The sequence below is a fragment of the Panonychus citri genome, unplaced genomic scaffold, assembly GCF_014898815.1.
Source record: "Panonychus citri isolate SS breed McGregor unplaced genomic scaffold, ASM1489881v1 Contig00077, whole genome shotgun sequence".
Taxonomy (NCBI): domain Eukaryota; kingdom Metazoa; phylum Arthropoda; class Arachnida; order Trombidiformes; family Tetranychidae; genus Panonychus; species Panonychus citri.
Window position 1 is genome coordinate 3,327,584 of NW_026515482.1, and position 21,856 is coordinate 3,349,439.

Below are 21,856 nucleotides of genomic sequence, written 5' to 3' on the forward strand. Positions count from 1 at the left end.
AAACGTATCTCCCATTTCTTCATGATGACAAGAATCCGAATCAATTAGTTAATTCATTCCTAAAAATCATTCAAATTGTTTGTCCATGTCACTTGAAATGTTTTACCTTTACCTGCATATACAAACATACACACTTCGGACCCAAATATCACAATAACTGTAATAATCAATGCACCAAGTTAATTTAAATCACTCAATCATCAATCATGATTTAATTGATTTTTCTACCACTCAATCATAATTAATTCAATCCCTGATTGTTTCTCCTCTCTCTCTTTTTTTTACATTCTTACCTTAATTGTTTCATTTTTTGACATGTTCCCTTAATTATGTGTGTAACTCAACTGATTAGTTGCTTATATTTAAACAAATCACTTCATCTTTGTAATAATTGTTTCTCTTTACAATTTAATCAATTATTCAATCAGTTTAAACCACAGTTCACTTATCAATTGATCTTTTCAATTCAAATCAAAATTCAATTTAATTCAATTCAATTGTCTTTAAACAAAAACAAAGAATCAATTATAATCGCAACAATTTACGATTACAAAATTAATCAGTCGCTGGTCTGAGTTGCAATTTATCAACAATTAACGACCGACAAAGTTAAAGATACAGTTAATCACTTCGCTCAATTGAAAATGATAACAATTTAAATTTATTTCCAACAATTAAAATGAACTGGACTTAAATCAATGTGTCACTTTGATTGTTGATTAAAAAACTTTCAATCCAGTTGATTACATGATTGCGATATCAACAATTTACAAGATAATCAAAATGACAATTAAGTGATTGAAATAATGATAATAATAAACCCAATTGGTTGATTGATTTAGTTATGAAAAATATAATTTCTTTCAACAATTAACTTTGATTAATTTATTTTGCATCAATTTTTAATTATGGTTGAATTAAAGATTCAATTAATTTAAAGATGATCAAGTGACAATTAAATAAACAACAACAACGGTTAAGTGTTGATGTTAAAAAATATCAAATTAATTACTAGATTAGTATTTACAACAATTAATAATAATAATTGATTTAAACTCATTCAACTTAATCAAATTAGTTAATCAACATAATGAATAAAGTTAATCTTTCAAAGGGTTTGCAATTTGAACGGTGGGAGATTATTAAATATAATTGTTATTAGTTAATCATCATAGACTTTTGAATTAAAAAAAAATAAATTGTCATACAAAATATAAATTGTTGAATTAATTGTTATTGTTAATTGTGAGTGTGATGATATTGATGATAAAAAAATAATCAGAGATTCAAGAAAACCAAAAAAAAAATAATAATAAAATAAATGAAACAATTTTTTGGTCAGATAACAATTAAGTCACTTTGTATATAAATTGGTAATGTGATTGAATTTAAGTTAATCACAATTAACACATCGTCAATGTGATTGTTAATAATTAAATTGACTTAATGATTTGATTTTTTCACTAGGATTTCAAGCAGTAATTAAGGTACATTTGTGTGTAGTCATTTTCTCAGTTCCTTCAAAATAAAAAGATATAAATTTAGATACAAAATTTTTGATTCTCAAACAAATCAGGATAATCTCTGGGCTCTAATCCAACCAAATGAGATGATGATTAATAAATTGTGTTTATATTTATATGTACGATAGAGAGATGATGATATATATTGTGATTGTGTCCCAAAAAAAAGTTAATTAATCGTTTTTTGAACAACAGTTTTCGAGGTAATTAGCAATTAGTCTTGAGATAAATAATATTACAAAAAAAAACACTTTTGGTGAGTCTTAAAAAATTGTGAAGCTTTGGAAACACAAATTAACAATTGTTGATTTAAATGATGAAGGTTAATTATCCGTAATTTTGGTGATGATAATGATGATGATGATTGAGGTGGACAAGAAAAATAATAGATGAAGATGGAGATGATAATGATGATGATGGAGAGAGAGAGAGGAAAAAAATATATGTATGTCAACATTAACGACAATTAAGTTAACAATGAATTATAATTATGTCTTAATTTTTTTCTTCCTCTTCTTTTAAATTGGTTTGTTCATCAATAGTTCATATAGTTAATTTTTGTGTCATTATGGTGTTGTGAAATTATGATTAACTAATTGCTGCGGCCATTTTTGCGTTGAGAGCGGCCATTTGCTCGGAGTGTTTGGTTCGCTTGTGTTTGGAAAGGTCACCAGGCCATTTGAAAATTTTGGGACACATATTACATGGATGCCTTTCGTTTAGATGGACACTTCGATAATGAAGTTTAAGTACATCGGGTCGGACGAAAACTTTATTACATTCGGGACACGGGCTGATGTCATTTGATTTGTTTCCCTTTCGAGGTCTACCTGGACCTCGAGGTTGAAGGAAATCAGGTGTTGCTGGTTTACCGTTACCTGTGACACTTGACCCATCACCGTTACTATTGTTATTATTATTATTACCCGAGGCGTTTTTGTTATTATCATGATGACCATTACCATTGGTTAAAAGGCTATTGTTATGATTACCCGTTGATGAATTAACGGTTCTAAGGTCAGTTATTAAAGGGAAACTATCATCACCATAACCATCGGAGCAATTTAATCCTGGCGTTGAATCATCTTGATCGGGTATAATTGTATCATTAGAAGATCCTAATCCAGATACTTGGCGTAATTGTTGATGAAGTTCAATTAATTTGGCCTCTTGTTGCTCTTGTAACAATTGAAGCTGAATTTGTTGCTGATACTTTTGCTGTTGTGATTGTTGTGAATGATGATGATGATATTTAGATTGTTGTTGTAATTGTTGTAATCGTAATTGCTGTTGACGTTGGAAGATCATATCTCGATCAATTCCACCTCCATTATTTGTCTCATAAACATCATCATGATCACCATTCATATCATCTTCATCAATATAATCACTAACATCATCAATGGTTGACTTTAAGATAATTGTATCATCATCATTATCATGTTTATCTGTTAACCCACCGCCACCATTTTGATACATGTATCCAATATAATCAGAAGTAATTGTTTTCCTTGGTGTTTTACTTTTCCGTCGACCACTACTATTAATACTACACTGGTCATCACTCAGTTGCATTTGAACACTACATTTATGACCATCGACTTTGAGATCCGATAAGCCGGACACCTCAAGCTCCTTGGCCGCTTGAAGGACCATTGATAATTTATCCCTTGACACTGAAACTTCACCTTTGTAAATAAACTCAACGATGGTTCTTAATTCACTAAGAGCCAAGTCTTTGATTACAATGACCGGATACTGGCAGGGATTGTTGGAGAAAGGTTGAGATTCAAAGATGGCCCGGAAATAGGGGGAAAATGTTGAAAGGATAACCCGATGAGCTCGAATGGTTTGACCACCGGAACAAATTAAAGTTACATCGGTCATTGATTCGGTTTTAAGAAGTTTACTAAAACCGATCACAACTTCATCCGAATGATTAACTCGACGTAATCGCAAAGGTTTGGAGTGATTACCATCGGAACCATTTGAGGACAACATGGTGATGGTAATTGAAGAAGAAAATCAATTGGAATATTAACAAAAAAAAAGAATATTCTTTTTCTATTTTATATTTTCTCTCTTTTCTTATTCACAAAACTTTTTTTCTTTTTCTATTCTGTGAACTGAATGAAAGAAACAAAATTAACGTTACAAACACGACACAAAACATCAACTTGCATTCGCCACCAGAATCAGATTGAATAACATTTCAACTACAACTCTTGCCGTTCTGACGAGCTCACTCTGGTCTCTCTCTCTCTCTCTTTTCTCTCTCGTTATCATCATTCTCTCTCTTTCTTTTCTATCGCTCGTTCGCTCTCTCTCTCTCCCTCACAACCTGATTCTTAGAGCTTTGGCTCAGGTCAAAAGCTTTTTTCTCATCCTTTTCTTCATCTTTCTCTCTTTCGGTCTCTCTCTCTCTCTTTCTCTCTCTTTTTCTCTGTCTCTCCTTCTATTGGGTGTTTCACTCAGAAAACTTCCAAATGGAGGAGGAATCAAGACAATCTTACCTGAGACAATAGACGTAATCAAATTGTTTGATTAAGATAAACCTAATTCGGGATAGAATCAGAAATCATTTAAAAGGGAAACGATGACGAAATTTAATCTCCATTTCCTTTGATTAAGTTTCATCAATTAAATCCTTTAATGTTTACATTTCTTTTTGATACTTTTTTCCATATAAAATGTTTACTTGTTTCTCCGACTTTTGCCCTTAATTTACCTTCACCATCCCTTTTACTCCATCCTCATCTTGATCCTCATTTCTATCATCATAAAAATAACAATATAACATAAATACATAAATGTATAAGAAGAAAATTCCTCTTTTCTTGCCTTCATATCTTTTTTCAAGTTCATCCTCCATTGGAAACTCACGATGAATCTTCTCATCTTTTTATTCAGGGGGAAAGGTCATTAAAGCCCATTTTCCAGAAAAGAGAATAAAAAAATAAGAATAGAGATGAAGAGAGAGAGAGAGAGAGAGAGAGAGAGAGAGAGAGAGAATGAAGATAAACAACAATCAAAAAAGGTAAGAAAGGTTAGGCCTTTGTTTACCATCAAGTCAACTGTAAGATCCTCTCTCAAAGATGATGATGATGATAACATGATGGTGAAAATAACATTGCAAGATGTTGAATGATGATGATGAGAAAGGTTAACGAACGAACAAGTTTCTAGTAATATTAACGTTGGAACGTTAACAATCCGTTTCAATCCAATGGTAACAGGTTACTTTTCATCTTCTCTCCATCATCATCATGCTCCTCTTCTCTCTCTCTCTCTCTTCTTTTCTTCTTCAAACTGTACTTATCCTCATCTTTTTCCTCTTCTCCAAGTACCTTGTATCTTCTTCCTTCTTTTGACAGTCTCGCTTAAAAATAAGACATAAATCAATCCAATAATCTGGTACAACGTTTATTCAAAACAATTCAAACTACAAATGATTATTCAATCAACAATAGTTGAAATGTAAGAAATATGATTATCACCACTGAATGTTATGTATTTCATGTTGGTTAATGATCATCATGTCGGTGATAATTATCTCAATTCGTTGACCTGGGATCTTAAGTTTCATATGAATTTTTTGTTTCTTTTACTTGTGACTGCAAACTTTTCTTCCTCTCCCTCTATCTCTATCTCTCTCTCTCTCTCTCTCTCTCTTTCTGTAAACTGAACAGAAATACTGAATATTTGATATTGATCAACAATGGACAACCTTAAAAGGAAAGCATCAACAATCAACGATATTAATGTTAATACTAATGAGCTAAAGCTTAAATTGCAAGCTTCAAGCGATTGAGAAGATAAGATTAATGCAGAAAAAAAAAGGTAGAAATAAATAGAAACAGAATTTTCTGTTTATTCTGATTCCTTTTTTTTCTCTTATGATATTATTAAGTTTCTGTTAACAGGTCACCTCAATAAGCGAGGCTACTGATCGTCATCATTTTCCATCATTGGCAACCATCACCATCATCATCAGCATCTTCTCCTCCATCTTCTCACCGTCCATTATATTCACCATGAAGATGCAACAATTTACCTTTAACCAGGTTCATCTGAACAATTTATTTTCCACCTTGAACCTCAATCTCATTTTATCCATAAGCTATTTTATCCTCTTAATCTTTAATCTTCCACATTGTTCTGGTATGTAAATAGAAAACCGGATTTCCAGTTCAATTCAAGCCCATCCCATGAATCCAGAATATTATTCATCATTATCATCATCACATTTTAAATTCTGCCAAAGAGAAAATGAGAAAGACATTAAAATGAATTCATAACATTATATTTGTATTACATTAGTATAGTCGCAGAAAAAAAACAGAAAGATTTTTAGACTGAACTGAAAAGCAATTGAACCTTACCACTGGCAGGGGATAAATTGATCAACCAGAAACTTGATCATGAATCAAGGTAGAAGATGAAGAAAGAAAAAAATCTAAACACAAATGATTAAGAAATAATAGAAACACGATAAACACAATCATATGTGTTAGATTGTTAAACGAATGGTACAGATATTTTAATCTAATCTAATCTAATCTTAAATCCCGTTTTCTGTTCATTTTCCTTAAAATAATCTTAACTGATCACGGATTAGATTTTATTATTATTAACTTGATAATCTCATCTATTAATCTGTTTCCATTTTTCTTATTATTATATAACATTTGTTGTCAATGGGACAGGTATGGTCAAGTATCCAATGACTATTAGTCCAGGTTAATTAGTTTCTGTAAGTTTGTTTGTTTGTTTTTGCTAAAACGGTCAAGACACAAACTGTCAACAATCAACATCAACATTTTAAATTAATAGTAAATACTGTTATAAGTTTACCTTTTATAGATGATCATTATGTTAAATATTATCAAGAATTAATCAACATCTTAAATCATTAGACTTTAAGATGTGTGAGTGTATATAAAATTTGATAATAACAACAACAACAACAAAGTGAATAAGTTAACCAGAAACAAAAAATCAGGTTAATTTGATTTTTGTTGTTGTTGTTTATTTATTGTTGTTGTTGCTTCTGTTGCTGGTTAAACAGGTTAGTCTTTAATTATTACACAAGTGAGATTAAGAAAATGTAAGTTAGTTAGAAATTGTTACATGATAATCAGCTAATTACCTTGAATAGTTAAATTGTTTCCAAAAGAAGAGCAATAAAAGCTTGATCATCAATCAGTCTATGGGAATAATCAAATCAATTAGGTAACTCGTTGTGTTGTTATTGTAACGGTTAATTTTTAGTTATGTTGATTGCTGATGTTTCAATCGGTTCTTGACCATTACTTTCGGGGTTTTCCTTGACCATCATTGGTGATTTGTTTGTTTGTTTTACTACCAACGGTAAATTTAGACCTGAAGTGAGAGATAGAAAGGTGAATCTTAATTAATCATCATGATAATAGAAATTGATTTGTTTGTTTTGTTTGTTATGTTTACTTGTTTTCTCATTAATCAAAATGTTCCAAATTTATTAACATGAGGTAGAAAACTAGGAAGAAAAGGCCTTAAGACTTTCTTTCTTTTTCTATCATCTTTGTCTCTTCCTCATCATCATCATCATCATCATCATCTTAATCTTGCTCTTCACTACTTAACATCTCTAAGGGTCAATCGCCTAAATTGACCTTTTTTTTCTCGCTCATTTGACTAAATAATTCTGGTTCCTCTTTCAACTATTGACATTAGATATTATTATTATTTGAACATTCACTCAATCAAAATTGAATTTGTGTATATTGTTATTGTTTAAGAGACAAGACCAACACTCACACACATAGACAATTAAACAAGGTAATGTTTATAAAGGTATTAATCTAATTTTCTTAGGTTTACCTTTCTCTTTGTCTGGTTAGGTTAGGATATTAACAACCTAAATCAATCAAATTGTATAGAAAAAATCAATTTTTCTATCATCATTTTTAAATGTAATTATACCTCAACAAAATGTAATATATTCTTGATGTGAACCAATATCTTGTTAGTTGATTGTCCAATCCATTAAACGCAAAGTCCCAATTTGGTACCAAGAGTAACAATTAACAAAGATGGATCCATTTTTTTATTTGTCTCTTTCAATGAGTTTATCTGAAAATTGTGAATATTATTATTGATGTATCACCAATAATAATAAGGAAATAGAAATAATTAGTTGAATGATTTTAAGATTATTTTTGAAAACAGGAAAATCTCAAGTCAGTGAACATTAAATGGAAATGCCAACGATACATAATATCACAATAAATATTACGTATATTTGGATAATTTTGATCTTTTTAAATGTCCTGATGATGATGAAACAATTAACTAAGCAACAATTTAGATTGAGATAATTTAAACAAACAATTAGCATTCATTTAGTTACATTGACTTTGTACTTTACCAAAGTTACAATTGGGATGAGAAATTTGGTTGAAAAAAAGGACATTCGATGAGGTTGATGATTCTTTTGATTAGTAATCACTGGAATTAATTAACTCAAGGATAAGAAACTGTTTTAAATTCAATGATTAGTGAATAATTAACAAGTGAAGGAGAGTTTCCTATGGAAAAAAAACCCCAGACCCGACAGGCAGCTTGTTTTGTCTTTAAAAACCACGATTTATAAAATTCTGAAAATTCAACCACTAAAATTGAAGAATCATTAAAGTACAGGGCATGGTTTGGCCCGAGAGATTGATTTAATGAATTTTAGATCTCAATTTCCAGTGAATGCTGGCAAATGAAATTTTTGCAAACAAACTGATTTAGATCGTTTGGTAAGGTCCAAGATGTTGTGGTAAAGAAGGAGCTTCTTCCTTTTCTCCTTCCCCCTTAGCAACTAGAATACAAATAAATTCAAAAATATAAGTAAAGGTAAATCAACACTTCGACTAAAATGTTTAATGTTGTAATTTATTAATTGTTAATTAGATGAGCAAGTCGTATTTGAACTTAGTGGTAGTGATTGTGATGTTGATTAACATGGTGATTAATTTGTTGATTGTTATGGTGATGAAGATGATTAAAGTTTAATTAAAAATTAAGTTAACGTTGTACTTAATTGATTTTTACTATGACTAATAATTATCGCGAGAAGTGTTTAGATGACGATGTTGATGATTGAGATGAAGATGTTGTGGAGGTTTTAGAACCAAATAGGACATGATACCATGTAGAAATTATGTTTAACATCTTGATAAACTTTTCGGTGATATTTAGGCCTCGTAAATGGTTGATTCGATAAATCCTTCCAAAAAATAATCATCTCGCTAAGAATCTCGCTTGAATAAGATAAGCTCAAATTTTGGGTAAAGATTGTGCTCAAGATAAAAGGATTATAAGAGATATTAAGGTACCAAAAAATAGAGCGGAAAATACTAAAGCCATGTAAATAGTACGAATAAATCTGAGTAGCCGTTCATGAGGAATTCTTACTAACAGATTTTTATGCAAGCATCAACAGTAAAGCATTTTTAAAGCGCGCATTTCAAAAAGAAAGAAAATAGACGAAGAAGAGAGAGAACGAGAAGAGATGAGAAAGAGAGAGAATGAGAAAGAGACGAAGAGAGAACGAAGAGATGAGAAAGAGACGAAGAGAGAGAGAGAATGAGAAGAGACGAAGAGAGAGAACGAGAAAGAGATGAGAAAGAGAGAGAACGAGAAAGAGATGAGAAACAGAGAGAACGAGAAAGAGATGAGAAAGAGAGAGAACGAGACAGAGAAAGAGATGAGAAAGAGAGAGAACGAGAAAGAGACGAAGAAGAGAGAGAACGAGAAAGAGACGAGAAGAGAGAGAACGAGAAAGAGATGAGAAAGAGAGAGAATGAGAAAGAGACGAAGAAGAGAGAGAACGAGAAAGAGATGAGAAAGAGAGAGAATGAGAAAGAGACGAAGAGAGAGACGAGAAGAGATGAGAAGAGAGAATGAGAAAGAGACGAAGAGAGAGACGAGAAGAGATGAGAAGAGAGACGAGAGAGATGAGAGAGAGAGAACGAGAGGATGAGAACAGAGAGACGAGAAGAGATGAGAAAGAGAGAGAACGAGACAGAGAAAAAGACGAAAAGATGAGGATGAAACGAGGTAGAAAAAGAAAGAGAAGAAGTAAAAGAGAGTAGTGAGAAAAGAAAAGAAATTTCGTTTTGAATTTTTCGATTAAAAAACGCTTGATATTACAATCTTCTAAACTCCGGGTCTGGCAAGCAACCTTAACAGACTTACGTTCGCAATTTGTTCCCGGTTGTTATAATTAATTTTAATTCAGATTCATACACATTTCACATTGATTTTGATAAGTAATAAACATGTATATATAATTCTTCATTTATCTAAAGAAATAAATCAACTAGAATAAAAAATGAATCAACTGACGAAATTTTGATGATGATCGGCTCCAACTATTACCCGATAAATATAAAATTTTGTCAAAATTCTAAAGCCACGATATGACAAATTTTGATTTATGAAGGGTGAAATATAATGAATTCATAAAGATTAACAATTAGAATGAGTGAGTTCTCACGAAAACAATCTAATTAACTTGCGGGAAAATCACTTTGACTTCGTCCTCTCAAAATATTGAATCCATCTTTCTAAAGAAACAAAAAGTCTTTCAGTTTGAGGCGAGATTCAAAGTTAAACTCATTAACCATAAATTTCAAGTACAATTCAAAAATTCATTAATCATTTATATTCTTACATTACCATTGCTTTTCTCTTCATGTACTCATTATGAATAGTAACTTTGTTAATCCATTTATTAAAAAAAATTAAAGAAATAAACTATCATAATAAACATTGAATAAAAAAATTAAAAGTAAATACAATCCTTTAATCATCAATTCACAAATCTTGTAATCATAATAAAATTCATGAAATAAAAATTGTATTTATTAAAACAATAAGCCTTGTATCTTAAAATTAAATCACAATTGAATTTGTTGTTAATTTTGCGCGGAATTCAAATGATGGATTAAATTAAATTAATATAAAAATTATGTTTTTATCTAATCACCAAGTTGAACAAATTATCTTTAAAAAAAATGTTTTTTTACTACAGTTTAATGCTAACGTTTTATCTAACATAGATAAACGTAAACACTTATAGAACCCCTACCCTTCGGGTCTGGGGTAAAGAGTAAAAATTGATCAAATTGCGAATCAGCTGCTATTTGGTTGTCATGGTTTCGATTTTTTTTCAACCCTTTTATTTTTCCCTCTCTTTTTTTTTGTTATTTTCATTTCTTTTCATCACCAATTGAACTTCAATTGTTTTGGTAACTCTTTTTTTTTATTGATTCCAATTTCTAATTTTTATTAATTTTGTTATTGTTTCAATTGTGATTAGTTGAATGGAGATTAGTATTCCTTTGGTATGTTGTTCTTTGGATGTGGTTCCAAAATTTCGGGTAATAATCTGAACGTTTCCAGTTTTATACTCTTTGTATGTGTTAACCTCCAAAGAGATTAACTAACAGTTAACCTCATGGTTCTTGTATCGGTTGATTTAATTTCTGTTCTTTTTTTTCTTATTGTTGCTTCCCTGTTGTGAATAGAATGATCATCATCATTACCATCATCGTCAAGGAGGAAAAAAAGAAATCAAGAAAGCGCAAATTGTCAAGAGGAACTGAAATGATGCGTAAAACGATAAATTGGATCAACTACAATTTCAAGGTTAAGCAGCTATGGACAAACTTTATGGGAAGAAGGAGAAGGAGAAGATGACGATCAACATGATGAACATGATGATGATAAAGAGAGAAAAGAGAGAAGGAGAAGAATAAAAGAAAAACACTATTAAGGTCAACATTGGAAAAGAACAAGAAGGAACATGAAGCTCAAGAAGGGAAGATGAACAAGGTGAGGGCTTAGTGAGCAGTCAACCTGGGAATCAACTGAGAAAATGATGGTAGAGAAGATGAGAGAGAGAGAGAGAAAAACTAATGGGGAGAATAAATATTTGTTAAGAACTGTAAAAAAATCTTGAAACAGGAAGTGAAGAGCAAGTAGTAAAAAAGAAGATGGTGCTTAGAATGATGATTATTATGATGAAAATCTTTTAGATGCTACGGTTTCTTAGATCTAGGCCGTAGAGGTAAACTCCCTATTTATCTCCATCTCTCTCTCTCTCTCTCTCTCTCTCTCTTTATCCTCATCAACTTGTCTTCATCTTCCTTAAAAAGAAAATGCCTCTTCATCTCTACTTCTAATTGTCAAGGTATTACAAGTGAATTCTACTCTTCCAACGGACCAAAATTTCATCTCCTCTATTTTGACCTTAATCATCTTCAGGTTTCAGGCTAATTTCTTCATCGGTATAAGTTCAGTGGAAAAGTCTTTCTTTTCTTTCATTGCCATGTCACCGAACTCATCTCATTGTGAGGCTCTCTCTCTCTCTCTCTCTCTCTCTCTCTCTCTCTCTCTCTCTCATCTTCTCTCTTGATCAAACAGAGACAGGTTTTACAAAGAGAAAGAGAAATATCTTGTAATCTCTCTCTCTCTTTCTAAAAGCCAATGAACTTATCATCTACCTCTCTGTCAATTACCCATGACCTTTAATCTCAATGACCTTGGTGTTAGATCCTTTGGTGGCCTTCATCGTATTATCATCAATATGATCACATCATCAATCAGAAGGCAAGAGATGATGATGATGATGAAACACTGATGATTAAAATAACTTTCCACAGAGAAACAGGTTAGACAATTGATTAACAATCAAACCAACACATGAAATTGGATAAAAAAACATAACAGAAAAACCAGTTTCTCTATTTCACCTTCTAATATTTACCTTTTTTTTTCTTGTTTTTTATTCATTTACGGAAACAAGTTCCTAATTTCCTATTTAATTTTACATCTAAAATCATAATTAACCTAAAATAACGTTCCACCAAAAGTAACGTTAATCATAATGATAATTAAATTGCTGAAAACCCACTACCAGTAAACAACAACAACAACAACAATAGACCAACATTGATAAAGATCAGAACGATTTTCTTACCAAATAATATTAATCAAGTGAATTGTGCTCACAAATTACAACAACAATTTTCTTCAACACAATGATCACAATTTAAACACTTAATTGTCATTTATAACTAATCAATATATGAACAGAAAAAAATTCAGAATAAGACAAAAAAAAATCGCGAAAGAAAATGCTTTTAATCAGTTAATTGTTGAAAACATGACAATTGATTTATATTATTAATATTATGTTACAATATCTTTTACAGTGATAATCAATTTAATGGGTTAACAGTAATGATTTAGGTTGATTGAGTTTTCGTTGTAATAAATTGATTACAATCAATTGATCACCAAACTTTAGTTATGCAAATGTCAGAATGGAACCAAGAATATGATATTTTAGCATCGTAACCAAATGCAAATGACCCAGCGAATCCAAATATCTGTAAGAAAGAGGATGAGGATGACAAGGAATAGAAAAGAGAGAGAGAGAAGATAAAATGATGCGGATAAAGTTATCGGTTTAATTCTCCGTGATTGTAAATTATTATCATTTTTAGAAACTGAATTAACCTGTTGCCCATCATTCATCTTTCCATGATTGTAATAGAAACGATTGGTTATAAAAAATTTGCATTTCTCACCTTAAGAAAATTTCTCATGTTATCGATCGTTTTTCAATGCGAAATATGACCTTTTTCAGGTCATATTATTTGGAAACATGATGAACATGATGAAGAAGATGAAAATAAACTTGAGTTTCTTTACAGGTAAAATAATAAGAAGATAAACTTGAAGAGAGTTTTTTCTTATTCTTTTTCAATACTTGGCTTGATATTAGATTTTTCTCTCTCTCTCTCTCTCTTATATCTTGATCTTCATTCTGAATCTTGAAACTTTCAAACCTCAATTCAATTGATTTCTTCATGATCATGATTATCATCAACATCACCATGAAGAAGGTTCAATTTTTCCAGCATTGAGTTGGAAAAAGTTGAGACAATGATGATAATATACTCGCGATTATGATTATAATGATGATAATCATTGATCTTGATTATTAATTATTTAGAAAAATAATTTAACAAGTAAACTAGTTCAGTGAGGTGGTGATTGTTGGGAAGGTGAGTTAATCAAATCAACAAACACGTAATCAAATTGAATTGCAATCTAAATTTTCGTTTTATTATTTTGATTGTAAGCACAATTTGTATATTAAACCAAAGGATTTGCATAACAATTAACTTTCTTGTTTTGCAATTGTAATTGTAATTTCTATCTCTAATCTAACCTGAGCAATTAACTGATTGCAACAATTAGAAGGCAATTGATTACTCCTTTTTTTTAGTGGGTAAATTGTATTGATGGTCAAGTTTTTTTTCCTCCAACAATTTGATTAGTTTATTAAACGATAATAACGGTAACAGGTTATCATGAAAATGATGAAATCCTATTAACTTACTAAGGTAAATTAACAAAATTAAGAAACAAGATTATGAGAGCGGTAAGATAATTAGTTGATGATAAAGAGGAGGAAAATGAATCATTATCAACAATTACACAAGAACGATGTTAATCAATGTCAATGACAGAATTTAAGATGAGAAAAAGAAAGAGAAACATGATGATGATGATGATGATGATGGAAAAGATGAAGATAAGAGTTTCAGGTAAATCAGAACAGGAGAGAAAATATCATCGTAAATATCCAGAGTCCATAAGGATGAGAGAGAGAGAAAATAAGAATAATGGTTCACTTGTCATCCGGATCTTTCTTTTTTTCTTTCTTTTCACTATCAAGGTAGAAAGGAATTAGAGGGATTTTATCATCGTCATCATCTTCGTCATCATCATTTAGTATTAGTGGTTATCTCAGTGAATCGAGGTCAATTCGTCTTTGACTCTTCACACGCAGTGGATGATGCGAATGTGAAGAAGATGAAGAAGAAGAAGAAAAAAGAAAAGACAATAATCTTTCTTTCCTTTCTATTGCAGCTCTTTCCTCTCTTTTTTTATTCTAACAGGTTTCAATGGTGATTAAAGATGATGATGGGGATGAGGATGAACATGATGATGCTATAAAAATGGCCTAGGGCCAGATGAAAGAGGGAGAGAAAGAGATACACAAGAAATTCATTTTATTTAGGTTAAGGCATTGAGTCAAGTTTCATCGATCCCGGATCCGCTTGACGGCCCATGTTTACAATCCTACCAATCCTCTCTCTCTCTCACTCGCTCTCTCCCTCTTATCATCATCTTGTCCTCAAAAATCATTGCCTCAATCTTCATCTTCATCATTATCTTTACCCTTCTCTCTCTCTCTCTCACTCTTTTCTATCATTATCTTCATCTTCTCTATCCCTAGTCTATTCCGATAATATTATGATTCCTCTTCAAATCTCATCTTATTTTTTCAATTCTCACGCAAGCTTATGAAATTATTTCTCCCTCTCTCATCATCCCTTTTTTTTCATCAAATTCTGATTCTAATACTCAATTGATTATCTCATTTCTCATCATTATCTTTCTGGTATCGTTATCGGTTTCATCAGAAATATGATAAGAATCACAGAGAGCATTTGAAATGCCATTAGGCTCATTTCGGGAACCTGAATTTTTTTCGTTAATACTTTCTGATTCTGATTCTGTTTCTGATTTTGTGTAATAGTTTTAATTTCTTGATGAGAAAATGGAAGGAAAAATTCCTTCTATTAATCTAATTGTTGGAATCAATATTTTCTCATGATAAATTTTCATGGATTAACAAATGATCCTACTAATGGTTAGATTCACCAATCGTCTGGGTGGTAGAAGTAAATTGAACAATCAGTTAATTGTCATTTAATGTCTACAAAATAATCTTTGATTAGTGTTGCTAGACATGGAACTAAATCAGGAAATGGTCCGATTCTTTTTTCTAACTATTGGATTGACTAATTGTTACAATTAACGAGATTAACACTTAGAGGTTACCACAGGTTAAATTGTTGTTTAACTTTTTCATCAATGACTTCATTTAATCATTTAATCTGATTAACTCATTACCCTGACAATCAGCAATGAAAATCAATGAAACTTAAATTGTAACTGTATCAACTTACTGATAATAAAAAAGCCAATGGATAACAATTAATCACAATTAGTATGAATGAACTTGTAATCAAGAAAAAAACTGATCCAATTGTTTCAAATACACAAAACTATAAAGAGAGAAGGAGAGAAACAGTAATTAGTAAATTGTCAACAATTTATCATTAAATCAACCCATAAGGTGTTAACAGGTAACCATAATTAACTGATTTCTTAATAGTCTCTCAATTTAATGCTTTTTAATATATCATTTATATTAATCAATTGATTGCTGGTGATGGTTTTGATGATTGCAAATGTTGATAATAATTAATCATGATTGATGCTTATAATTAATTATGTGTAAATGGTTAAGGAAATGGACAACTAGTTATCAAAAGGAGGAACCGGAATTAAAGTTATCACAATTATGATTAAAATTATCAACAGGAAATTTGATATTTTCCAATATTAGTTATTAATTGTTGTAACTTACAGTTAACGGTAAATTGATACACGATGAATCTAATGGTTCAGTTAAACGGAAACAGAAAACTAATATTGATGATAATGAATAAATTGTTAATATAATTAACATGATTCGTACTGATTGACCATAAGGTGTAGATGAGGATAACAGCCAACAGCAATCAGTTGATTGTTCATTAATTGTTGCATCTCGAGCGTAAATCAACATAAGCCAAAGTACAGAAATGACCTGAAAATAAAAGCCAAAAGTTTCAACTTTAATTGTAATCAACTAATTGTCTAATTTACAATCAATACTCTGTTATTATTATCAAGTTAATTTCAACAATTTAGCTGAAAGTTATCACTATTTTTAGTTGAGAATTAAAATAAAAAAATTTAATCTAATTGAATTATCATTGATTTAAATAATCAATTAGCTTAAAGTGTCATTAATGCTCAGATTAACAGTTTAAATTAATCACAATTAGTTTTAATTTTGTTTTTCTCTTTTCCCATTAAATTGAATCAAAAAAGTTCAGAAGCTTTTTTTTTCATTTTTAATTGTTGTTAATCAACTTTCCTTTAATTCAGATTGAATTAAGTTTCTCTCTCTTTCTTTTTTCAAAGTTAATCATCTTGTTGATCGTTAACAATTTAGGTCAAAAATCAGAATTTAAATATGATCATGAATTTTTTATCTTCCCTTAATTAGGATTTAATTATGACAACAACATTGGTAGAAACATGATTAGTGATTTAAACATAACAAGCAATCTAATCAACATCATAATGATCATAATTAGATAGCAATTAACTTGATTAATTGTGTTAATCAAGAAGAAAAATTCATTTAATTATACAGTTAATTTTTTTTTAAACAAAGTTTTAACATTGGAAAATGAATTAACTTAACAAAAGTTAATTACTATTATGATTTAACTGTTATCATTAACCAAATTGTAAACATATTTAATTTAATTAGCAAGATTAACAATATTAGGAAACAATTTAAATTGTGGTTTATTTATAATTGAATTAAAATCAAAGGCAACTTATTGTATAATATTAACAATTAATCAATGATTAAGTTGATTAAAACTCTAGATTAGCAAAGATTAATTGATTATAAACAATTAACTGTTAGTCTAACTGAAAATAATACTTGATAATTGTGATACCAATAGGTTAACTGTTATATTAATAGTTCTAACAATTAACTGATTCGATACGATTTAGCAATTTCTCTTGGAGCTAAATTGTTGGGGAATTGAACAATTTAGTTAATTCTGTTATCAGGTTTAACTGGTTTCGGTAAAAAAATGTTCACATTCATAACGGAATTTAAATTATCAGGATCAGAAAATAATGATTAACTTGATGATGATTGTAATTGAAGATGAGGCACACTTTTCAACTGATTAGTTTACAGAATCAAGTTTACAATTAGATTAAATTTAATAGCTATTGGTTACCAATAATTAATATTGGTCAAAATTCAAAGCTCAATCTAAATGTCAATCGATTGTTGTATTTGCTTTAATCATTTGATAAAATTGCTAATAGATTATCATTATTATCGTTATTGTAACAATGATTCAAAGTAAACAATTAACTATGTAGTATTTATTATCAGTTAATGACCAATGATAAAATCCTATCCTTCATTGATAAATTGTTGATATAATTTCCTTGTTACCAGAAACTGTATATACACAACAATTAACATGGTAACAATCAAACTAATCAGTAAAATTAATGTTTACAAATCATGTCAATGCCTTTGGAGTAAAGTAAAAAGTTGAATAGCAAGAAATCACAGTTGATTGTAACAATTTAGTTGATAAAAAAGAGAAATGATAAAACAAATACAAAGGTAAAATATTGTATTCGAAACATGATAAGCATCGTTAATTGAAATTCTGATTCAGTGTTAAATTGTAAATTATATATACGATAAGATAATAGGTTGAACAATAAAGAAGAGAAACAATTAAAATCAAAGGTCCGAGTGTCAGAATTCAGGGAAGATACAAAAATGAACAAAGAGTCAGGAAAATCATTGTTCAATTAAGCGGACATCAACCTCCCTGGTATCTTCCACCTCTCTCTCTATTTCTCTCTCTCTCTCTCTATGGTTTACTGATTCTTTCCCTCATCATTATCATCAATGTCGCACGGTAACTGGTTGAGGGACATTTTTTACCTCAATTTTACTGAATTTTGTCATCATCACCCTAAGAGCTTCATGTTAACATGGAGCGATGAAGATGATGAGGAGATTATGTTAATTTAAAGGTGAGATGGAAAACGAAACCTGCTCTTGGTGTAATTTTTATCCAGAGCAGATCACTAACGGGAAACTAGGAAGTCAAGGCAAGGTGAGTGAGAGAGAGAGAGAGAGAGAGAGAGAGAGAGAGAGAGAGATGATGATGATAAACCTGACAACTTATTAAAAAGTTTTGCTGTGAGTGAGAATTGGTAGGGAAAAAAAGAGATACAGAAAATGTAGTTTGTTACCTGAGAATTAAAAAGCACGCACAAGGTAATATGCTCACATTTTAGGCTAGCAAAGAGTAATAATAGTGCTAATAAAGAGTACACATCATGTTGGGGTTACTCTTACCGCTTGAGCGATTCTCAACAATCCATATCGATAATTGACGAACTCCGTGTCAATGAGCGGCTTCTTATTGCAGCGTTTTACACTCTCCAAAGGTTCATTTGATTGTTGACATCCTGATTCAATTGATTCCATCATAATTAGTATGGAAATTAATTCACAATTCAAATAGTATTCACCTTACGTATTATTATATATATATTTGAATACCTAAAGGAACAAGTTAACATTCAATCAAGATCAAGGTTAAGGTTAAAACATTGATCTGCTGCTACTTGTTGGTACTTTGTTCACGTTAATTGTTTAATGAATTAGTTAATTGTTACCGTTGTTGTGTAACATGTACTCTTCAATATGTAACCAGCAAATTCACAAGAAAATTTGAAACATTGTAAACATTGTTCAAAGAAATTGAAACAGAATAATCAAATTAATAGTTACAATTAGAAGAGCAAAAAAAAAATAGAAACTGGTATATAAGGTGTAACCCAATGAACGTTTTGATTAAAGTTAAATTAGAAAGTTGTTGAATTTCATATTGTTGTATATTATTAACTATCATTAAGAATAATGGTTTGGATTTTAATTGTTGCTTCATATGGATGATAATTAAAATCCATGAAATTTAGTTGAGTTAAATGAACGTTAATCGTTATTTACCTTATCATGTCTTCATAGGAAAAGAAGCAGAAAATTATTTTTAGCTTTTGGCCTTCATACAAATGATTATGGTTATGATTAAGACGATGATGATGATGATGATTATCCTGTGTGAGTTAATTACAATGAATAACATGTAGAGATTCATAAATTATAAGTAATCAACACAATAAAGATAAACAATTAATCTTTATTTTTACTGTTACAAAGCTCGAAATTTTGAAAAAAATTTCATATAACAATCAAGATACAATTAGTATTTCCTATTAACGATATCTTGATATTTTAATTTACTATTGGATCAGAATTTTCATATTTCAACAATTTGATACATTGATCGTTAATTATATCAAGAGAGTTTAACTCTATTAATGAAATGATGTAATGGTTTACCTTAATTGATTAACAATTAACGATCGTACTCGAATCTAGTTAATTGTCTTGGTGAATGGAAAATGTATTAATACCTTTTGTTAAGTGTGTACCTTAAATAATAACGATAATAATGAAAAGATGTCGAGAATAATAGATTAGTGAAGAGGAAGATGATGAGGATGATGAGGGTGATGGCGATGAAGAGAAGGGAAAATATTAGACAAGTTCAATGGATCGTAACATGTAACTCAGTCTCTTTTATTTCTTTACCTCTTACCTCCTAAATTCATCTCTCTCTCTCTCTCTCTCTCTCTCTCTCTCTCTGATCATCATTTTCATCATTCTCTTTTTTTCTTGTTCTTCTTGTTTCTTGTCTTCTCATTCTCGCTCTTTAAGAGTTTTACCTCTTCGCTTCCCAAGATATAAGTTCAATGAATGACCTGAATTTATGATGGTACAACCTTCAAAAATAACTTCACTCGAAGTTATCAAAGTGCGGAGAGAAGAGAAAGAAAAGAAAGAGAAGATGAAGAAAAAAAAAGAAGTGCAAACAAGATGGAGAAAAGTAGAAAGATGCTGTTTTCATGCCTTCTCTCTCTCTCCAGCGATACATTTACGATCTGGGTCAAATGGTACAACGACCTCATGATATTATATCAAATAATATGACTTGTTCATTATAGATAATTACAATGAACTTTAATTCTGACAGTAGTTGAGGGAGATAAAAGAATTGAAATGCAAAAAAAAGAGAAATTCATTGTGAACCTTTTTCATTTTCTTTGTTTTCTTCACTTATATCACCATAATTGTTCTGAATATTCATTGAACATTCTGATCGTTCTGATTTCTCAATATTCCAAGTTGAACTTTGGTTTATATCAACAGATTCGTTCGTTGAAACGAAATAAAAAGGTTAACAGATTAAAGAGTAAAATTTGATCTATGGTTTGGATTATCCGATTTGGAGTTTTGGTAATTTCGACTATTTTTTACTTCATCTTATCGCATCATCGCTATTCTCATGATAAATCTCTGTTTGTGGGATTAGAATTGATGATAATCTTTGATTATCCTTAGAAAATTAAATCTTATCTTCTCTTTGATAATCGGCTTTCTAAACGTCGGTTATTTTCAACTTTTCCATGTGAAAGATTTCACAAATTCTTGAATATACAAAATGTTCGTTAGCTGATCTGATGGCGAATTTGAACATTTGATTATCTCAACGATTATTGAGAGAAAAAGAAAGAGAGGGAAAAAGAGATCCCAGTAATGCCATCTATTGGTTTGTCGACATTATGATGTTCAGGAGATACGAATTTCAAATCACTTAGAACAACCGAATACAGAAAATCTGAGGTCTTAAGAAACATTCCCCGATGTGAAATCGATTTGATTCAAATTACCATTTTTTCTTGGAATGGCTATTGTAAGGATTGCAGAAATCGTAACAAGGGCTGCCCAATTTGAGTCGTGCAATGGAAGTACCGGTCATCAGTTTCCATTTCGAGTGCTAATTTCTTCGAGCTTACTTGCTTGATTGTGATCTGTTCTTGCTAATATTTAGAGAAAATGTGTAAGTCTTTTGTGCTGTAATTAGTCAAATCACCAGAAAGGTCATTTTGAAACACTAGTCTCACAAAGTCGAAAAAGTGGTACATTTGCGTGTACAAAAAAAAATTTATGGACTTTTTTGGAACAATAATGAAGTTCGAGTTGAGATCTTTTGATTGGTGTGCTTGTTAATTTAATCAGAGTTTGTATTCTGAAGATATGACATCTAAAAGCTGAAAATTTCGCTAATAAATGATGGAAAATACAAACTTGGGACAGCACCAGCGGTCGGAAATTGAGCTATGGGCAGATCTGTGGACTGATTCTTAGCTAATCTTGACCTGTAGCATCGATCGGTACCAATAATGAATCAAAAGCGATTTCACATCGCGGACATTTCCCTTGTAGGAAATTTTTAATATTTCTATCGAAAAAGATGACAATTAGATTATTTCTATAGAATTTTTCTGTTCGAAAATGCCAAAAACATTGGTTAGCATTTTCTCTCTACTTTTGTTTCTTTCTTTCTTCAACATTGACCTTAAATGAGCTGATGAAATTTCGATGGAAAAATAATCGCTATTTACTCTATTATAAT

The 21,856-nt window shown here is 30.5% G+C and overlaps 2 protein-coding genes and 1 long non-coding RNA gene across 6 annotated transcripts; 1 reads left to right on the forward strand and 2 right to left on the reverse strand.

Moving 5' to 3' along the window:
• Positions 1 to 537: 537 nt before the first annotated feature.
• On the reverse strand, positions 538 to 8,413 carry LOC128387139 (transcription factor Ken 1-like). 4 transcript variants are annotated; one of them, XM_053346318.1, is made up of 5 exons: positions 7,933 to 8,413; positions 7,488 to 7,637; positions 6,673 to 6,905; positions 5,578 to 5,778; positions 538 to 4,294 (listed from the first exon to the last, which is right to left on the reverse strand). In XM_053346318.1, exon 5 carries the CDS (start codon positions 3,522 to 3,524, stop codon positions 2,112 to 2,114), a length of 1,413 nt encoding a protein of 470 aa, XP_053202293.1. In that variant the 5' UTR covers positions 3,525 to 4,294; positions 5,578 to 5,778; positions 6,673 to 6,905; positions 7,488 to 7,637; positions 7,933 to 8,413; the 3' UTR covers positions 538 to 2,111. The 4 variants fall into 4 exon arrangements, 2 of the variants coding, with proteins under 2 accessions (XP_053202293.1, XP_053202294.1); XM_053346319.1 differs by having other exon boundaries at positions 7,915 to 8,413; XR_008324965.1 differs by lacking the exon at positions 538 to 4,294 and having other exon boundaries at positions 5,375 to 5,778; positions 7,933 to 8,399.
• Positions 8,414 to 10,785: 2,372 nt separating this feature from the next.
• Positions 10,786 to 11,324, forward strand: LOC128387151 (uncharacterized). Its single transcript, XR_008324979.1, has 2 exons — positions 10,786 to 10,971; positions 11,084 to 11,324. It is a non-coding gene; the product is annotated as an uncharacterized LOC128387151 (long non-coding RNA).
• A 1,358-nt stretch (positions 11,325 to 12,682) lies between these two features.
• Positions 12,683 to 19,237, reverse strand: LOC128387145 (uncharacterized). The gene is made up of 4 exons (XM_053346325.1): positions 18,670 to 19,237; positions 16,072 to 16,293; positions 15,608 to 15,706; positions 12,683 to 12,949 (listed from the first exon to the last, which is right to left on the reverse strand). The coding sequence occupies exons 1-4, from the start codon at positions 18,802 to 18,804 to the stop codon at positions 12,854 to 12,856; spliced, it is 552 nt and encodes a 183-aa protein (XP_053202300.1). The 5' UTR covers positions 18,805 to 19,237; the 3' UTR covers positions 12,683 to 12,853.
• Between the last annotated feature and the right edge of the window lie 2,619 nt (positions 19,238 to 21,856).

What these genes read in the sequence shown, in the direction of transcription:
- LOC128387145 (XM_053346325.1), bottom strand. Translation starts at nt 18,804, where the DNA reads ATGATGGAATCAATTGAATCAGGATGTCAACAATCAAATGAACCTTTG. An exon ending in TGTTGAGAATCGCTCAAGCG is followed by an intron (nt 16,294 to 18,669) that starts GTAAGAGTAACC and finishes TTTTATTTTCAG; the next exon opens with GTCATTTCTGTACTTTGGCT. An exon ending in CATTGGCTTTTTTATTATCA is followed by an intron (nt 12,950 to 15,607) that starts GTAAGTTGATAC and finishes TCTTTCTTACAG; the next exon opens with ATATTTGGATTCGCTGGGTC.
- LOC128387139 (XM_053346318.1), bottom strand. Translation starts at nt 3,524, where the DNA reads ATGTTGTCCTCAAATGGTTCCGATGGTAATCACTCCAAACCTTTGCGA.